The sequence below is a fragment of the Haliotis rubra genome, unplaced genomic scaffold (assembly GCF_003918875.1).
Source record: "Haliotis rubra isolate DU_JTF1 unplaced genomic scaffold, ASM391887v1 Scf256, whole genome shotgun sequence".
Lineage (NCBI taxonomy): Eukaryota > Metazoa > Mollusca > Gastropoda > Lepetellida > Haliotidae > Haliotis > Haliotis rubra.
The window spans coordinates 94,456-109,077 of record NW_025766625.1 but is presented as its reverse complement, the minus strand read 5'-3'; the positions used below and the strand labels follow the sequence as shown (position 1 = coordinate 109,077).

At 42.2% G+C, this 14,622-nt stretch overlaps 1 protein-coding gene across 1 annotated transcript in view; it reads right to left on the bottom strand.

Moving 5' to 3' along the window:
- Positions 1-14,622, bottom strand: part of LOC124279775 (cilia- and flagella-associated protein 47-like) — a 65,698-nt gene that overhangs the window by 17,698 nt on the left and 33,378 nt on the right. The window contains 10 exon segments of the mRNA XM_046715655.1: positions 172-429; positions 999-1,281; positions 7,100-7,117; positions 7,438-7,701; positions 8,632-8,766; positions 9,349-9,465; positions 10,537-10,634; positions 10,779-10,974; positions 11,275-11,500; positions 12,154-12,381. Coding sequence (XP_046571611.1) covers positions 172-429; positions 999-1,281; positions 7,100-7,117; positions 7,438-7,701; positions 8,632-8,766; positions 9,349-9,465; positions 10,537-10,634; positions 10,779-10,974; positions 11,275-11,500; positions 12,154-12,381 — 1,823 coding nt within the window.

Sequence of the window (14,622 nt, the reverse complement as noted above, 5' to 3'; positions counted from 1 at the left end):
GGGTGAATTCACACAATACTGACTTAAATTTGAATTGGCAGTATTTCTGCCAAAGGGTGACAAGTCACAAAATGGGGTACTTTGACCTCAGAAACACAGGCAATAGATATAAGCATAATATGAACACGACTGAAACACCTGCTGGTGAAAACGATGTTGTACTGTACATACCTGCTGCAGCAGCACTGCTGATCCTGACGCTGTGGTTGGAGGGGACAAAAGGCAGGATGGAAGGGAGAGGCAGCTTGGCCTTGGCTTCAATGGAGTACAGGAACTCTCCTACAGTCTCATTAAGAAAAATCACAGAACACTGACGTTCTCCTACAGCAAACGGCAGGAACTGGATTTCGACTTCTGCCGTTGCATGTGGGTCCAGATACACTGTCTTCATGGGGCTGAAGAAGGCACTGAGGGAGGAGGAAGATCCCTCTGGAACACATACAGCCGTTCATCAAGGATAGCAGCAGGATAGAAGAAAAACAGGTTGGAGTAAGTGAATGAGCATCAGAAAGGGCATCTTTTTTTTATGTGTTTCACATAGCCACCAAATTCTGAACATGGGTTGGTCGGTCGGGGAAAACTAAAAAAACCCACTTATTAAGACAAAATTATCCAAATAATGTTCTTGAATCTCATTTATTGTAATTCTTATTACACTTTCTCACATTCGTTGGACTTGTGGCAGCGACTGATTAAAACATTTTAGATACTTGTATATAACCATTTTATATGATGAGGCGGTATGTTTTAGGTTCAAGTCAGCGGTGTTGGAATGAAAAAAGAAAGAAAATTTTTGGGGTCGTCGGCAATAAAATTAGAAGGATCGGTCGGGCGATGAGAAACACAACAAATAAAACTGCTGCCCTAAGGGGAACAATAGTAATTAATGGTTCTCAATTAGAACTGGGATAACACAGACAAAATGGTAATCTACCTAAGTTAAACCTGGTAAATTGTCATGGAGGTTGTTATGGTACAAGTCAGAGAAACAAGCAAACCTTTCTGTGCATCAATGATCTCTGCAGTCTCTCCAGGCTTAACAGTAGGTGAAGAAGGTGGTGTATCAGGTCGCTTCTGTCCATGGTTCACCTTGGACTTGATCACCTTCTTTTTCTTTTCCTTGGGTCTCATGAGGGCAGTGGGTTTACTTGGGTCCAGTGCCGCATCATTGCTTGCTTCCACTAGGATGATGCGAAACTCGGCTCCTTCGTCAAATGGGTTGGTGACGTCTAGCAGGATGCGTTCTAGCTCGTAACATGGAGACTCTACCTTGACTGTGGACTGTAATACAAACAGGGTTATACAGCAACTGACTGCTACGGAATCAGTGTTTGTGTTTGTTTAATGATGCACTCAGTAATATTCCAATATATGACAGCAGTCTGTAAATATCTGAGTCTGGGTCACACAATCCAGTGATTGATGTTTGTGGTAACGATCCACTCAGTCTTTCAAAACTTGAACCATTATGTTGAGTCCTATGGCCAGGTTGCTGGGAACCTACTGGAACCTACTGGAACCTACTGGAACCTACTGGAACCTAGGAGATGCAGCTTCAGTGATATTGCATCATAATGCTTGGAAGACCATTCTCATGTCATTGTTCACTTTGGCTTCACAATCAATTGGCATCACATTCAACTGATATCACTATACTCTCAGCCACTAAGCTGGTCAGTTGTACTTTGTACACTCCAGATCATAACTGTAAAAATTACAAACTGAAAAAAAATTGTAAGTGGGATTTCAGATTGTAAATAGAATCTTACTCTTGTGTCCTTTTGATATTAAATAGATCAACAATCTTTGATAAATTACTAAAACCCCTCAGGAAGCCACAGTGTTTTCAACTTTCCTTGATCCATGCTGATGCATTTGGTATCAAAAGACACTGTTGTGAGATTCTCTAACTCCACTGCTAGACAAGAACAGACACATTAAAGTACCATGCTGGTGCAAACATTGTCACAGCGTCAGTTCATTAGTGTAGTATTAGATCAAATACTATGCTGGACATACAAAGGAAAGCAAATTGTGTATTGTAATGAAAACTATACCCTGTAATTAGTGGTCTGTAAGGACCGTTCATAATTTATGGCAAGCGAGGTGATGATGTTTTATATGGAGAAGTATGTACAATATGCCCCCAAAAAATATGGAAATATAAATAAATAAATAAAAATAAAAATAAAAATATAAATAAAAAAAATTATGTACAAAGAAAGTGGACCCCACCCCACCCCCACACACACACTTGTCATGTACAAAGAAAGGTGACCCCTAGACATACAACATGACACACAACCTCACCAGAACAAAATGGATGACTCCCCTTAAAATCATCATCACCAACTCTAGCCATAAATTATGAACAGTCCCTTAATACATTGGCATAATAAACTTTATTCAATATAGGAAAGATTACTTAAAACTACAGTTTGAATATTAACCTATCAATTAAATTTAAACTAGGGCAGTGATTTTCAATAAGACAACAGTTTGAACTTATGCATGCTTCCTGTGCATTGACTGCGGCTATGTGATACGAACAGGTATTTCCCTACAGGTATTGTGTGCATAGCATGCTGTGAGTACTGAGTGAACCTGGACGGCATGTTGTACAATAACAGTAAGGCAGTACAGTCGGTGCATTGCTTTAGAGTGTCTCACTGCAGGACACAGCCTCCTCCATCACATCAAGTATGTCATGTTCAGAAACACGCCATCGACAGCAGCAACTTATCTGGTTGTACTGAGTGAACCTGGACGGCATGTTGTACAATAACAGTAAGGCAGTACAGTCGGTGCATTGCTTTAGAGTGTCTCACTGCAGGACACACCCTCCTCCATCACATCAAGTATGTCATGTTCAGTAACGCCATCGACAGCAGCAGCTTATCTGGTTGTACTGAGTGACCCTGGACGGCATGTTGTACAATAACAGTAAGGCAGTACAGTCGGTGCATTACTGCAGGACACAGCCTCCAGGACATCAAGTATGTCATGTCAGTAAGTATGTCAGCCATATCTGGTTTATTGCTCGACAGCAGCAACTTATCTGGTTGTACTGAGTGACCCTGGACGGCATGTTGTACAATAACAGTAAGGCAGTACAGTCGGTGCATTACTGCAGGACACAGCCTCCTCCATCACATCAAGTATGTCATGTTCAGTAACGCCATCGACAGCAGCAGCTTATCTGGTTGTACTGAGTGACCCTGGACGGCATGTTGTACAATAACAGTAAGGCAGTACAGTCAGTGCATTGCTTTAGAGTGTCTCACTGCAGGACACACCCTCCTCCATCACATCAAGTATGTCATGTTCAGTAAGCATACGCGACAGCAGCAGCTTATCTGGTTGTACTGAGTGACCCTGGACGGCATGTTGTACAATAACAGTAAGGCAGTACAGTCAGTGCATTGCTTTAGAGTGTCTCACTGCAGGACACACCCTCCTCCATCACATCAAGTATGTCATGTTCAGTAACGCGGACATCGACAGCAGCAGCAGCTTATCTGGTTGTACTGAGTGACCCTGGACGGCATGTTGTACAATAACAGTAAGGCAGTACAGTCGGTGCATTACTGCAGGACACAGCCTCCTCCATCACATCAAGTATGTCATGTTCAGTAACGCCATCGACAGCAGCAACTTATCTGGTTGTACTGAGTGACCCTGGACGGCATGTTGTACAATAACAGTAAGGCAGTACAGTCGGTGCATTACTGCAGGACACAGCCTCCTCCATCACATCAAGTATGTCATGTTCAGTAACGCCATCGACAGCAGCAGCTTATCTGGTTGTACTGAGTGAACCTGGACGGCATGTTGTACAATAACAGTAAGGCAATACAGTCGTGCATTGCTTTATTACTGCAGGACACAGCCTCCTCCATCACATCAAGTATGTCATGTTCAGTAATGCCATCGACAGCAGCAGCTTATCTGGTTGTACTGAGTGAACAGGCTGTGTGTCATCATACTGAATAAATACCGATGTCTGATTGTCCAATCACAGTGGTCTGGTGCAGACAATCCAGCAGTTCACAGTTTTATAACTAAAAAAATTACATCCACAATAAGCAGTCAGTGACATTGACTGTGGACTTGTGACATTAGCATGGCTTGTTGGGGGCTTTTGTGTGCACAATCAGGGCAACTTTTGACTAGTGACAATCATGAGCTATCAGGGACCTATTGTGTTCAGTCTAAGTAAACTCTAAACTCTATACTGAGTCTGACAAACCCTAGTAGAAGGTCGTCAGCTAACCTTTTGAATTGACCAATCAGAACGCAGCATAACAAATTGCAAAAGTAACATTCGCACATACCATTTGAACTTTTACTTCGAAAACACACGATTCCGAGTGCTTTTATCCGCATGATCGCTTACGAGTGATACACAATGAGTAAACAGTCGCTGAATATAGCATTTTTGTCAATATTCCAGGAGGTGATTTTGCGGAAATATAAGCTAACCCTAACCATGTCATCAGAAACCCCTAAGTGTATATACTGCAGATCAAATATCTGTGTTTTATGTGGATGTTCGTTTGTTGAGAAATCTGTGTCAGCGACCGGGGAGAAAAAATCCAAAACCGTTTTGTAAGTCCCACTGAAACCTTAAATAGTAGCTGTTGTCTGATCGGTTAAATGCGTTCGTCCGTCTCGAGTTTGATTGGACGGTCATAGGTCGCTCAAAGATTAGCTGACGTGACCTTCTACTAGGGTTTTTTAGACTCAGTACAGCAATGTAACAAATAATATTGAGCCTAAGTTTACTTAGACTGCTATTGTGGCAACTGGGGACATGTGGCAATGATGGGTTATCTGGGACCTATTGTGTTCAGTAGTGGCAACTGGGGACTTGTGGCAATCATGGGTTATCTGGGACCTATTGTGTCCTGTAGTGGCAACTGGGGACTTGTGGCAATCATGGGTTATCAGGGACCTATTGTGTTCAGTAGTGGCAACTGGGGACTTGTGGCAATCATGGGTTATCAGGGACCTATTGTGTTCAGTAGTGGCAACTGGGGACTTGTGACAATCATGGGTTATCAGGGACCTATTGTGTCCAGTAGTGGCAACTGGGGACTTGTGGCAATCATGGGTTATCAGGGACCTATTGTGTTCAGTAGTGGCAACTGGGGACTTGTGGCAATCATGGGTTATCAGGGACCTATTGTGTTCAGTAGTGGCAACTGGGGACTTGTGGCAATCATGGGTTATCAGGGGACCTATTGTGTTCAGTAGTGGCAACTGGGGACTTGTGGCAATCATGGGTTATCAGGGACCTATTGTGTTCAGTAGTGGCAACTGGGGACTTGTGGCAATCATGGGTTATCAGGGACCTATTGTGTTCAGTAGTGGCAACTGGGGACTTGTGGCAATCATGGGTTATCAGGGACCTATTGTGTTCAGTAGTGGCAACTGGGGGACTTGTGGCAATCATGGGTTATCAGGGACCTATTGTGTTCAGTAGTGGCAACTGGGGACTTGTGGCAATCATGGGTTATCAGGGACCTATTGTGTTCAGTAGTGGCAACTGGGGACTTGTGGCAATCATGGGTTATCTGGGACCTATTGTGTTCAGTAGTGGCAACTGGGGACTTGTGGCAATCATGGGTTATCTGGGACCTATTGTGTCCAGTAGTGGCAACTGGGGACTTGTGGCAATCATGGGTTATCTGGGACCTATTGTGTTCAGTAGTGGCAACTGGGGACTTGTGGCAATCATGGGTTATCTGGGACATATTGTGTCCAGTAGTGGCAACTGGGGACTTGTGGCAATCATGGGTTATCTGGGACCTATTGTGTTCAGTAGTGGCAACTCGGGACTTTGGACATTCATGGGTTATCTGGGACCTATTGTGTTTAGTAGTGGCAACTGGGGACTTGTGGCAATCATGGGTTATCAGGGACCTATTGTGTCCTGTAGTGGCAACTGGGGACTTGTGGCAATCATGGGTTATCTGGGACCTATTGTGTCCAGTAGTGGCAACTGGGGACTTGTGGCAATCATGGGTTATCTGGGACCTATTGTGTTCAGTAGTGGCCACTGGGGACTTGGGACATTCATGGGTTATCTGGGACCTATTGTGTCCAGTAGTGGCAACTGGGGACTTGTGGCAATCATGGGTTATCTGGGACCTATTGTGTCCACTTTTGGCAACTGGGAACTTGGGACATTCATGGGTTATCTGGGACCCATTGTGTCCTGTAGTGGCAACTGGGGACTTGTGGCAATCATGGGTTATCAGGGACCTATTGTGTCCAGTAGTGGCAACTGGGGACATGTGGCAATCATGGGTTATCAGGGACCTACATCACCAAGTGGTAAAAATCGGTTACTGTCTCTATTCCAACCTGACAAATAAGGTAGCCAGTGAAACACGAACAGAGAAGACAGCTAGTGAGTGATTGGGCCAAGAGCACATACAGTAGAAATACTGTCCCACTTACCTTCAAGCCCGTCTCTGTCAGCAGGGGCAACAACAAACTCAATGTACATATATTTAAAAAATCCAAACATTTTTTGTGACGTTGTCTAGTTGGTGCCATATGAAGTGCGGTGAATGAACAGAGACACATTTGTCAAGGTAAAGTTTAAATTGAAAAGGAGCCATAGTGAAATGGGAAATTCAGACCTGACCTGGGCGGACGGGAAAATAATACATTCCAAAATCAGAGTAAAACCGAAAGGGAACTGAAGAATCTTAACACAGGGGTAGATAATCCTGTGTGTATATTGTCAACTGCACTGATATGTCATGTCACGTGATAGACATCACTTAACCATACGTGAACAAACCAGTCATTGGCCTACAATAGTTGCAGCTTCAAAAGCTTAACATCTACTGAAGCCAGTCTTTGTGCTGCAACAGCTTTGTGAGAAAGGGCCCAGGGCCCACATGCACAAAGCTTTGTTAGACCTACAACTGCGGAAAGTCAGTGTTAGATCCTTTTGTGCAAGTGGACCCTGAAAAGATCACGGATTAGATAAGTTAATTAATCTCAGAACAGGAAAGCAACAGCAGCACTCAGTTAGTAAGAGTTAGTCAAACAAACCACAAGATTATCAAAACAAACCATATACCTCACAGTTGCTTGAAGTCTGTAAGCAGAGGCATTGGTACTGTATCATGCATGCTAATTAAGACAGACAAGATTTTCAGCTAGACAGAAGTGTTAGAATTATGATTAACACACATTATTCACTAAAAATCACTAAGTTTGGATATAAGATAAAAATATGACTAGATAAGGAATGGGTAAATAAGGTATTGAAAGTATTAAAAGAAGCAAGCAAATATTTTGAGAAAACCAACTGAATATGCATTGAGGAGATGAACAGCTTATACTGCAATCAGATTATATAATGATAGCATTGAGAAAATATTTAAATAATCAGCAGCAAATTCTACACAAATGTACCTTGGGTGTGATGTTATCAATTTGTGTTCGAAGGTTAAAGGTTAAGGTTGTTGCAGTGGCTGATCCCTGTCTGCGTCCAACCAATACCAGCACAGCTTCAGCTGGTCGTAGGAAGCAGCTGGTGAACTCTACAGCCATGGGGAACGTGCTGCGGGCCGGGACTGTGATGACATCCCCCTTTGGGATACGGAAGTTCCGGGCATCTCTTCCTGCCACCAGTACTTGGTACACCAACGGCTTACCACTGGGATTGCTCAACTTCACCTGAACATAGAGAGGGTAAGGTCACCTACAGTCACATGCTAGCACTAACAAATCTGCTCATTTAGTAGCTCCCTTCAAAGCTATGCAGACCCTTGAATTTTAAAATTAGAAAACTTTACATGTTTTGATGAATGAATTTAATCTAGGTGGAAATAAAATACGTTCATTCTAAATGTCCTTATTGTACAAACTAAACACTGATTATCATAATTCTAAATTTCACTCACTACCAAGCAGTCCCCTTGCACTCTGTTAGATTTACAATGATTACTTGTCTATCAACTTAAGTCACAAACCATCTTCTGTTTGTTCAACAACTGTAGTTGACGAACTTGGGTTAGAATTGGACTTCAGCAGCCCATGGTTTTTGAAGGAAGCACCTGTAAGATTGCATGGTCAGGGGATCCTTTCACGAAGCAACCTTTACTAAGGTTAACCTTAACTGCCTTTCTTTAACACTGCACTAACGTTACCTTAGTGACTGTAAGATTGCATGGTCAGGGGATCCTTTCACGAAGCAACCTTTACTAAGGTTAACCTTAACTCCCATTCTTTAACACTGCACTAAGGTTACCTTAGTGACTTACGATCACCTTAGTGCTTTGTGAAAGGAGGCCCTGGTTAAGTGATCTGGTTGATGCATGTCATGAAATCCCAATTACAGAAATCAAAGTTCATTATGTGAATTACTTGACTGTTGATTATTCCCAGACTGTCGACATATAGCCAACTATTGCTTAGCGCTGTGGTAATAAAAGACAAAGACGAACCTCAAACAGCAACATTATCATTACCAGTTGTTCACAAAACAGGTAGCTCCTTTGACAATATCTCCAACATAATCAACATTTTAAATAAGTCTATTAAATAGACCATCCTGTCTTCACTGCTACAACCAACAGCTGGCACACACTATGGCCCAATGTTTACCTGTCTGGCGACTGTGTCGTGTAGACTGCCAGTGAAGTCGACAGTAGACTTGGGGAGGTACTGAGGTAGGTGCTGGTACAGGTGAACACTGAGTAGGAGCAGGGAGATGGGGTTCGGGTCGGTGATGTCGATGGCCTGGAAACAGCAGAGAAGCATGAAACGATCTGCCCATACAAAACCTTCAGGAGAATGAAGTTATCTATGATAGTTTGTGAATATGTTTTCAATAGTCTATATACCTCTGCATCATGAGAATGCTACCCTTTTATACAGTGAAACCCAGTTCGTCAAAAAACCTCCATTAATCTAACAAAAACTCTGGATACTAACTGTTACACTGATATTTATATAAATATATTACAGGTGATTTCATCGCACTTGATAAAGTAATAGTTTGAAATATTTTTGCATGTATGGTCAAATAAATCTAAAGAGAATAAGGCCATGGCCCACTGGTAGACAACTGTTTCCTGACTGGTGGATGACTGAAGGGGACTGCGCGAGTTGCGTTATTGCTCTGAACAATGGCAGTTGTTTTATTTTGTTGTTTACAGTTTTTGTTGTGTTAATGTTTAAATAAGCAGCCTGAGAAGTAAGTATTGTTAATTTACAAGAATCAAAGTAGAGTCAGAGGTAGAATCATGATCAAATGGGGCTCAGTTTTGAAAGATCTTGCTGATGAAACAAAACATATAGTATGTGTAGAGGTCCCCTCACCTGTATATCATAGTCAATCCCCGCATATCTCATGGCAGACACGACCTTGAGGGCATTGTGCAGGCACTGCTCAGCATTGGTTGGATGGGTGTACATGTCCTTTAGGTGGCTCGCAATCTGCAACACAAACATTCAGTAGGTCATGACAAACACCAGCATGCATGACATTCAGTAGGTCATGACAAACACCAGCATGCAAAGCATTCAGTAGGTCATGACAAAGACCAGCATGCATGACATTCAGTAGGTCATGACAAACAGCAGCATGCAAAACATTCAGTAGGTCATGACAAACACCAGCATGCATGACATTCAGTAGGTCATGACAAACACCAGCATGCATGACATTCAGTAGGTCATGACAAACACCAGCATGCAAAACATTCAGTAGGTCATGACAAACACCAGCATGCAAAACATTCAGTAGGTCATGACAAACACCAGCATGCATGACATTCAGTAGGTCATGACAAACACCAGCATGCATGACATTCAGTAGGTCATGACAAACACCAGCATGCAAAACATTCAGTAGGTCATGACAAACACCAGCATGCAAAACATTCTGTAGGTCATGACAAACACTAGCATGCATGACATTCAGTAGGTCATGACAAACACCAGCATGCATGACATTCAGCAGATACTGTCCAACATTCCACTACACACACCAGGTCATGACAAACAGAGGCGTCGGGTAGCCTAATGGTTAAAGTGTCTGCTCATCATGCTGAAGATCCGGGTTTGATTCCCCACATGGGTACAGTGTGTGAAGCCCATTCTGGTGTCCCTAACTGTGATATTGCTGGAAAATTGCTAAAAGTTGTGAAAAACCATAATCACTCACTCACTCATCACAAACACCAGACATTCAGACGGTACATTGGAATGTTCAATGACAAAAACTAGAACATACACCAGACACCATGGAACATTCCGCGAAAAAAACACACAAAAAAACCCAGAAGACATACAGAATAATTGCCAACACTGAAACATAAATTTCCATGACAAACACTAGAACACAGGACATTCAGAATGATTTCCTGTAGCAGGAAGATTAAAACACATGATTAGACTTTGCTCATGTCAACAATTGCATGTTTGGGAGAAAACAGGCATGAGAGCTCCCAACACTGCACATATTTACCAGGAAGGGCATGTGAGCTCTCAACACTGTACACTCACCAGGAAGGGCATGTGAGCTCCCAACACTGCACCAAACACCAGGCCATCCAGAAGGTCAAAGTCATAGTTGACTATCCATCTTGAGGATGGGACCCCACCTTTGAATGAAGGAAAACAAAATTGAGAGAAACAACATGAAACATATTTATTCAATAACTTTGTGTGACTCAAAATTATGATCAAATGTAACCAGATACATTTTGTTCATATTTCAGGTCCCCCACGCTTACGGACTGACATACCATTAGGACAGTTTTCCCACACTGAATGCCGATAGTGTTCAAAATGGTGGTTCAGCCAGGACAAGACTATCCGCTCAGACACACAGTAGATGTTGCTGGACAGAGGGTCAGGGTTGATACTTGGTAGGGTCACATGGCGGTCAGGAGACGCCATGGTCTTCAGTGTGCGAGGTGTAATCTTTGCCAGGACCAGAGACTGCAAATGAAAGATGAGTGTCATATGGATCTACGTCATGAAGATCTTCCCCAGCCTGTCCCCATCTTGTCCAGACCCCTAGTGTATATCAGCACTTCTCAGTGTTGGAGATAAGGAAGGCACAAGGAGTAGACACATTTATAAAGTAGGCCCAATACTGGCAGGTCTCTGCACCCTTGTAATCACTGTACATGCACACCATTGTGACATGGGACCATATTATAGTAATTATTCTAATTTGTCATTGAATATTACAGGCCTGTAAGACAATGTGTACCTGCTGTGCCACCTCTGTCTCACCTTGTATATCTGAAGCAGTATATCCGTCCATGCTCTCTTGGACACAGCTTCAAACACCTCCTCCTCCAGCTCTTCCTCATCGTCATGGATACGACCAGCCTCCTCAGTCATACCCTGGTTCACCAGCTCCATCTGGAGCTGCTGCTGAAGACGTTTCCACAGACTGTAGTCACGTGGCTCCATCAGATGCTCCGGCCTGATTGCAGCCACACAGGCTCCCTGACACCTGCACAAACCAACACAAACATCTAATAAACAAGAAATAACTTGGTCTGAATCAGCTGAGAAAGTGAACAGGTTGATTCACCAATGACTTACCTGAGAATGTGAACAGGTTGATTCACCAATGACTTACCTGAGAAAGTGAACAGGTTGATTCACCAATGACTTACCTGAGAAAGTGAACAGGTCGTTTCACCAATGACTTACCTGAGAAAGTGAACAGGTTGATTCACCAATGACTTACCTGAGAAAGTGAACAGGTCAATTCACCAATGACTTACCTGAGAAAGTGAACAGGTTGATTCACCAATGACTTACCTGAGAAAGTTAACATGTTGATTCACCAATGACTTACCTGAGAAAGTAAACAGGTTGATTCACCAATTACTTACCTGAGAAAGTAAACAGGTTGATTCACCAATGACTTACCTGAGAATGTGAACAGGTCAATTCACCAATGACATACCTGAGAAAGTGGACAGTTTGATTCAACTATGACTTAGCTGAGAAAGTGAAACAGGTCAATTTATTAATACCTTACCTGAGAAAGTAAACAAGTTGATTCAATAACAACTTAACTTGATAAGTGAACAGGTCAATTCAACAAAACCTTACCTGGGGAAATGAACTTGTAGATTACACCAGGAAATGAATTACCTGAGGAAGGTGAGAAGGGTTGAGTGCTGCCAGTAGATCTGCTTGACTCTCTCTAGTGGGTCTGCGGGGAGGGAGGAGTTGAGGGGGATGCCAGGGACAGGGCGTCCACTCAGATGACTGATCATGTCATAGATGGTCTTAAAGTCTTTTTTGAGGTTGTTGGTGTCCCAGCCTCCAGACTTTGGCCCCTTGCCACGCTCTTCCTCCGCTGGCTTACGGGTGATACCCCTACAACATACAGAGATTCTGTACATACTGTGTAATCACTGATCAAACTGATGTTCAGCTCAGAGTGTGTGTGTCATCACTGACACCTGGACAATGATACACAGACAAGTATTGTATAAACAATATATAAACTGTACTACATGTTATTCCTGGAGAAGTGAGTGAGTGAGTGAGTTTAGTTTTATGTCGCACTCAGCAATATTCCAGCTATATGGAAGTTGTCTGTAAATAATTGAGTCTGGACCACACAATCCAGTGATCAACAGCATGAGCATCGACCTGCTCAATTGGGAACCGATGACATGTGTCAACCAAGTCAGCGAGCCTGACCACCCGATCCCATTAGTCGCCTCTTACGACAAGCATGGGTTACTGAAGATCAATATTCTAACCCAGACTTTCACGGGTAACAGTTTGAAATATAGTACATGTCATTTGTGGAGCGCATACCACATTTAAACCCTGGAGAAATGGTACAGTACATACCACATGTATTTCATGGAGAAATTGTTCAACACATATTTCATATCATGCATGTAATTCTCAGAAAAATATGTTCAAAACATTCCACATGTCCTTCATGAAGAAATCTGTTCATTGCTGCCATCACTTCTAGTTGTAAAGTCTATCATTCAAGCTAAAGATTCCTTCCTATCTATCACAGAGCAAAATGCTGGACCAATTTTATTAAAATCATATCTTAGTTATCGCTCCCACTAAACAAAGGTCTGCGTACATCCATTGCTGGTAATGTAAGAACAACTTTTCTTGAACATTGATGAGCCAGTAAACTGATGAACAGAGGACATTAGCCACTCTGATAGCAGCTTTCTCAACCTTGCTCTTGTACTTGCTACTGGTTACTTCCATTCCATATATTATATTGTCTCTACATGTTCTCTAGTCAAAGTTTTAAAAATGAACAGTTTGGAATGTCTAACAGATAGTCAAGTTTGTCAGGCACTATAGAAGCTAGTCACTTTTGTTTAAATGTTCAGACCATTTAAGTGAGAGATGGTTGATGATGACTGACTGACTGACTGAGTTTGGTTTTACGCCGCTTTTAGCAATATTCCAGCAACATCACGGCGGGGGACACCAGAAATGGGCTTCACACATTGTACCCATGTGGATTCATGGTTGATGATGAAGTACAGTCATGCAGCCTGTAACTGTGGTTTCCTGTGTTAACCACTTCAAGGCTGCATGATTAGGGAACACATTCCTAAGTATGCTTTCTTGATGAGAGATGCTCAGATTGGTCAGATGAAAGGAAAGAAGAAAATATATCTACAGAATCACTAATTATAGGTCTTTGCTAATTAGTTGAAGTTTGTCAGTAATTGGATGCATGCTAAATATGACAGCATGTGCAGATATAGTGCACATACTGTGGCATACTGATTTAAAATTGATTCATAAATAGAAATTATTACAGGAGCAAGTATGTCATACGGCGTTTACGAAACGAGTGTGAAATTTTGTATTGCCCGAGTTTCGTATAAGTCGTGTGGCACACTTGCGAGTGTAATAATTTCTTTAGTATCCATTTTATTCATGTACATTTGTGCAGTAAAACATGGTAAGCAAGTGTGACTGCCCTGTTCATTGATGTCACGTTCAATTGTTTAATGACATCACAGACAACTTAATACAGAAACAATGGTTGCTAGGCGAAGTGTTATTTGCACATGTGCTAATATGATATATATGACACTGGTTATGTTTCACCATATGGATAGTACATGAAATAATGTTAACACAGGTGGAAGTCATGTTCCTCCGGTACACATATCTGTTTAAATGCACAGTAATATTATCACTATACTCATGATTGGATGGACATGATCATGGGTGCTGTTAACCCTTTAGTGCTTCACAGGAAGCTTTGATTATATATACTCCCTAGGGAGTTTGAGAATGGAATCCAGTGTACAATGATTTATTGACTGGCGTAATATAAGTGCAGCGCTTTGAGCAAGCCCCTGTAAGGTGGGTATATAGCACAATATATATAGCCAGTTAGTGTTATAATTGATATATATCTGAAGCAGTGAGTGAATCTACATGTTTCCCTGAGTTAGGAACAACTACTGATGTTATACAGTCTGTCAGCTACATCATATAGACTCTAGATCCTTCACTTACACGGAGCGTGGCCGGTCATCCCTGAAACAAATCAACAAACACTAAAACATAACATTGTGATGGTCTAACACTGGGACAGATTGATATTGTGTA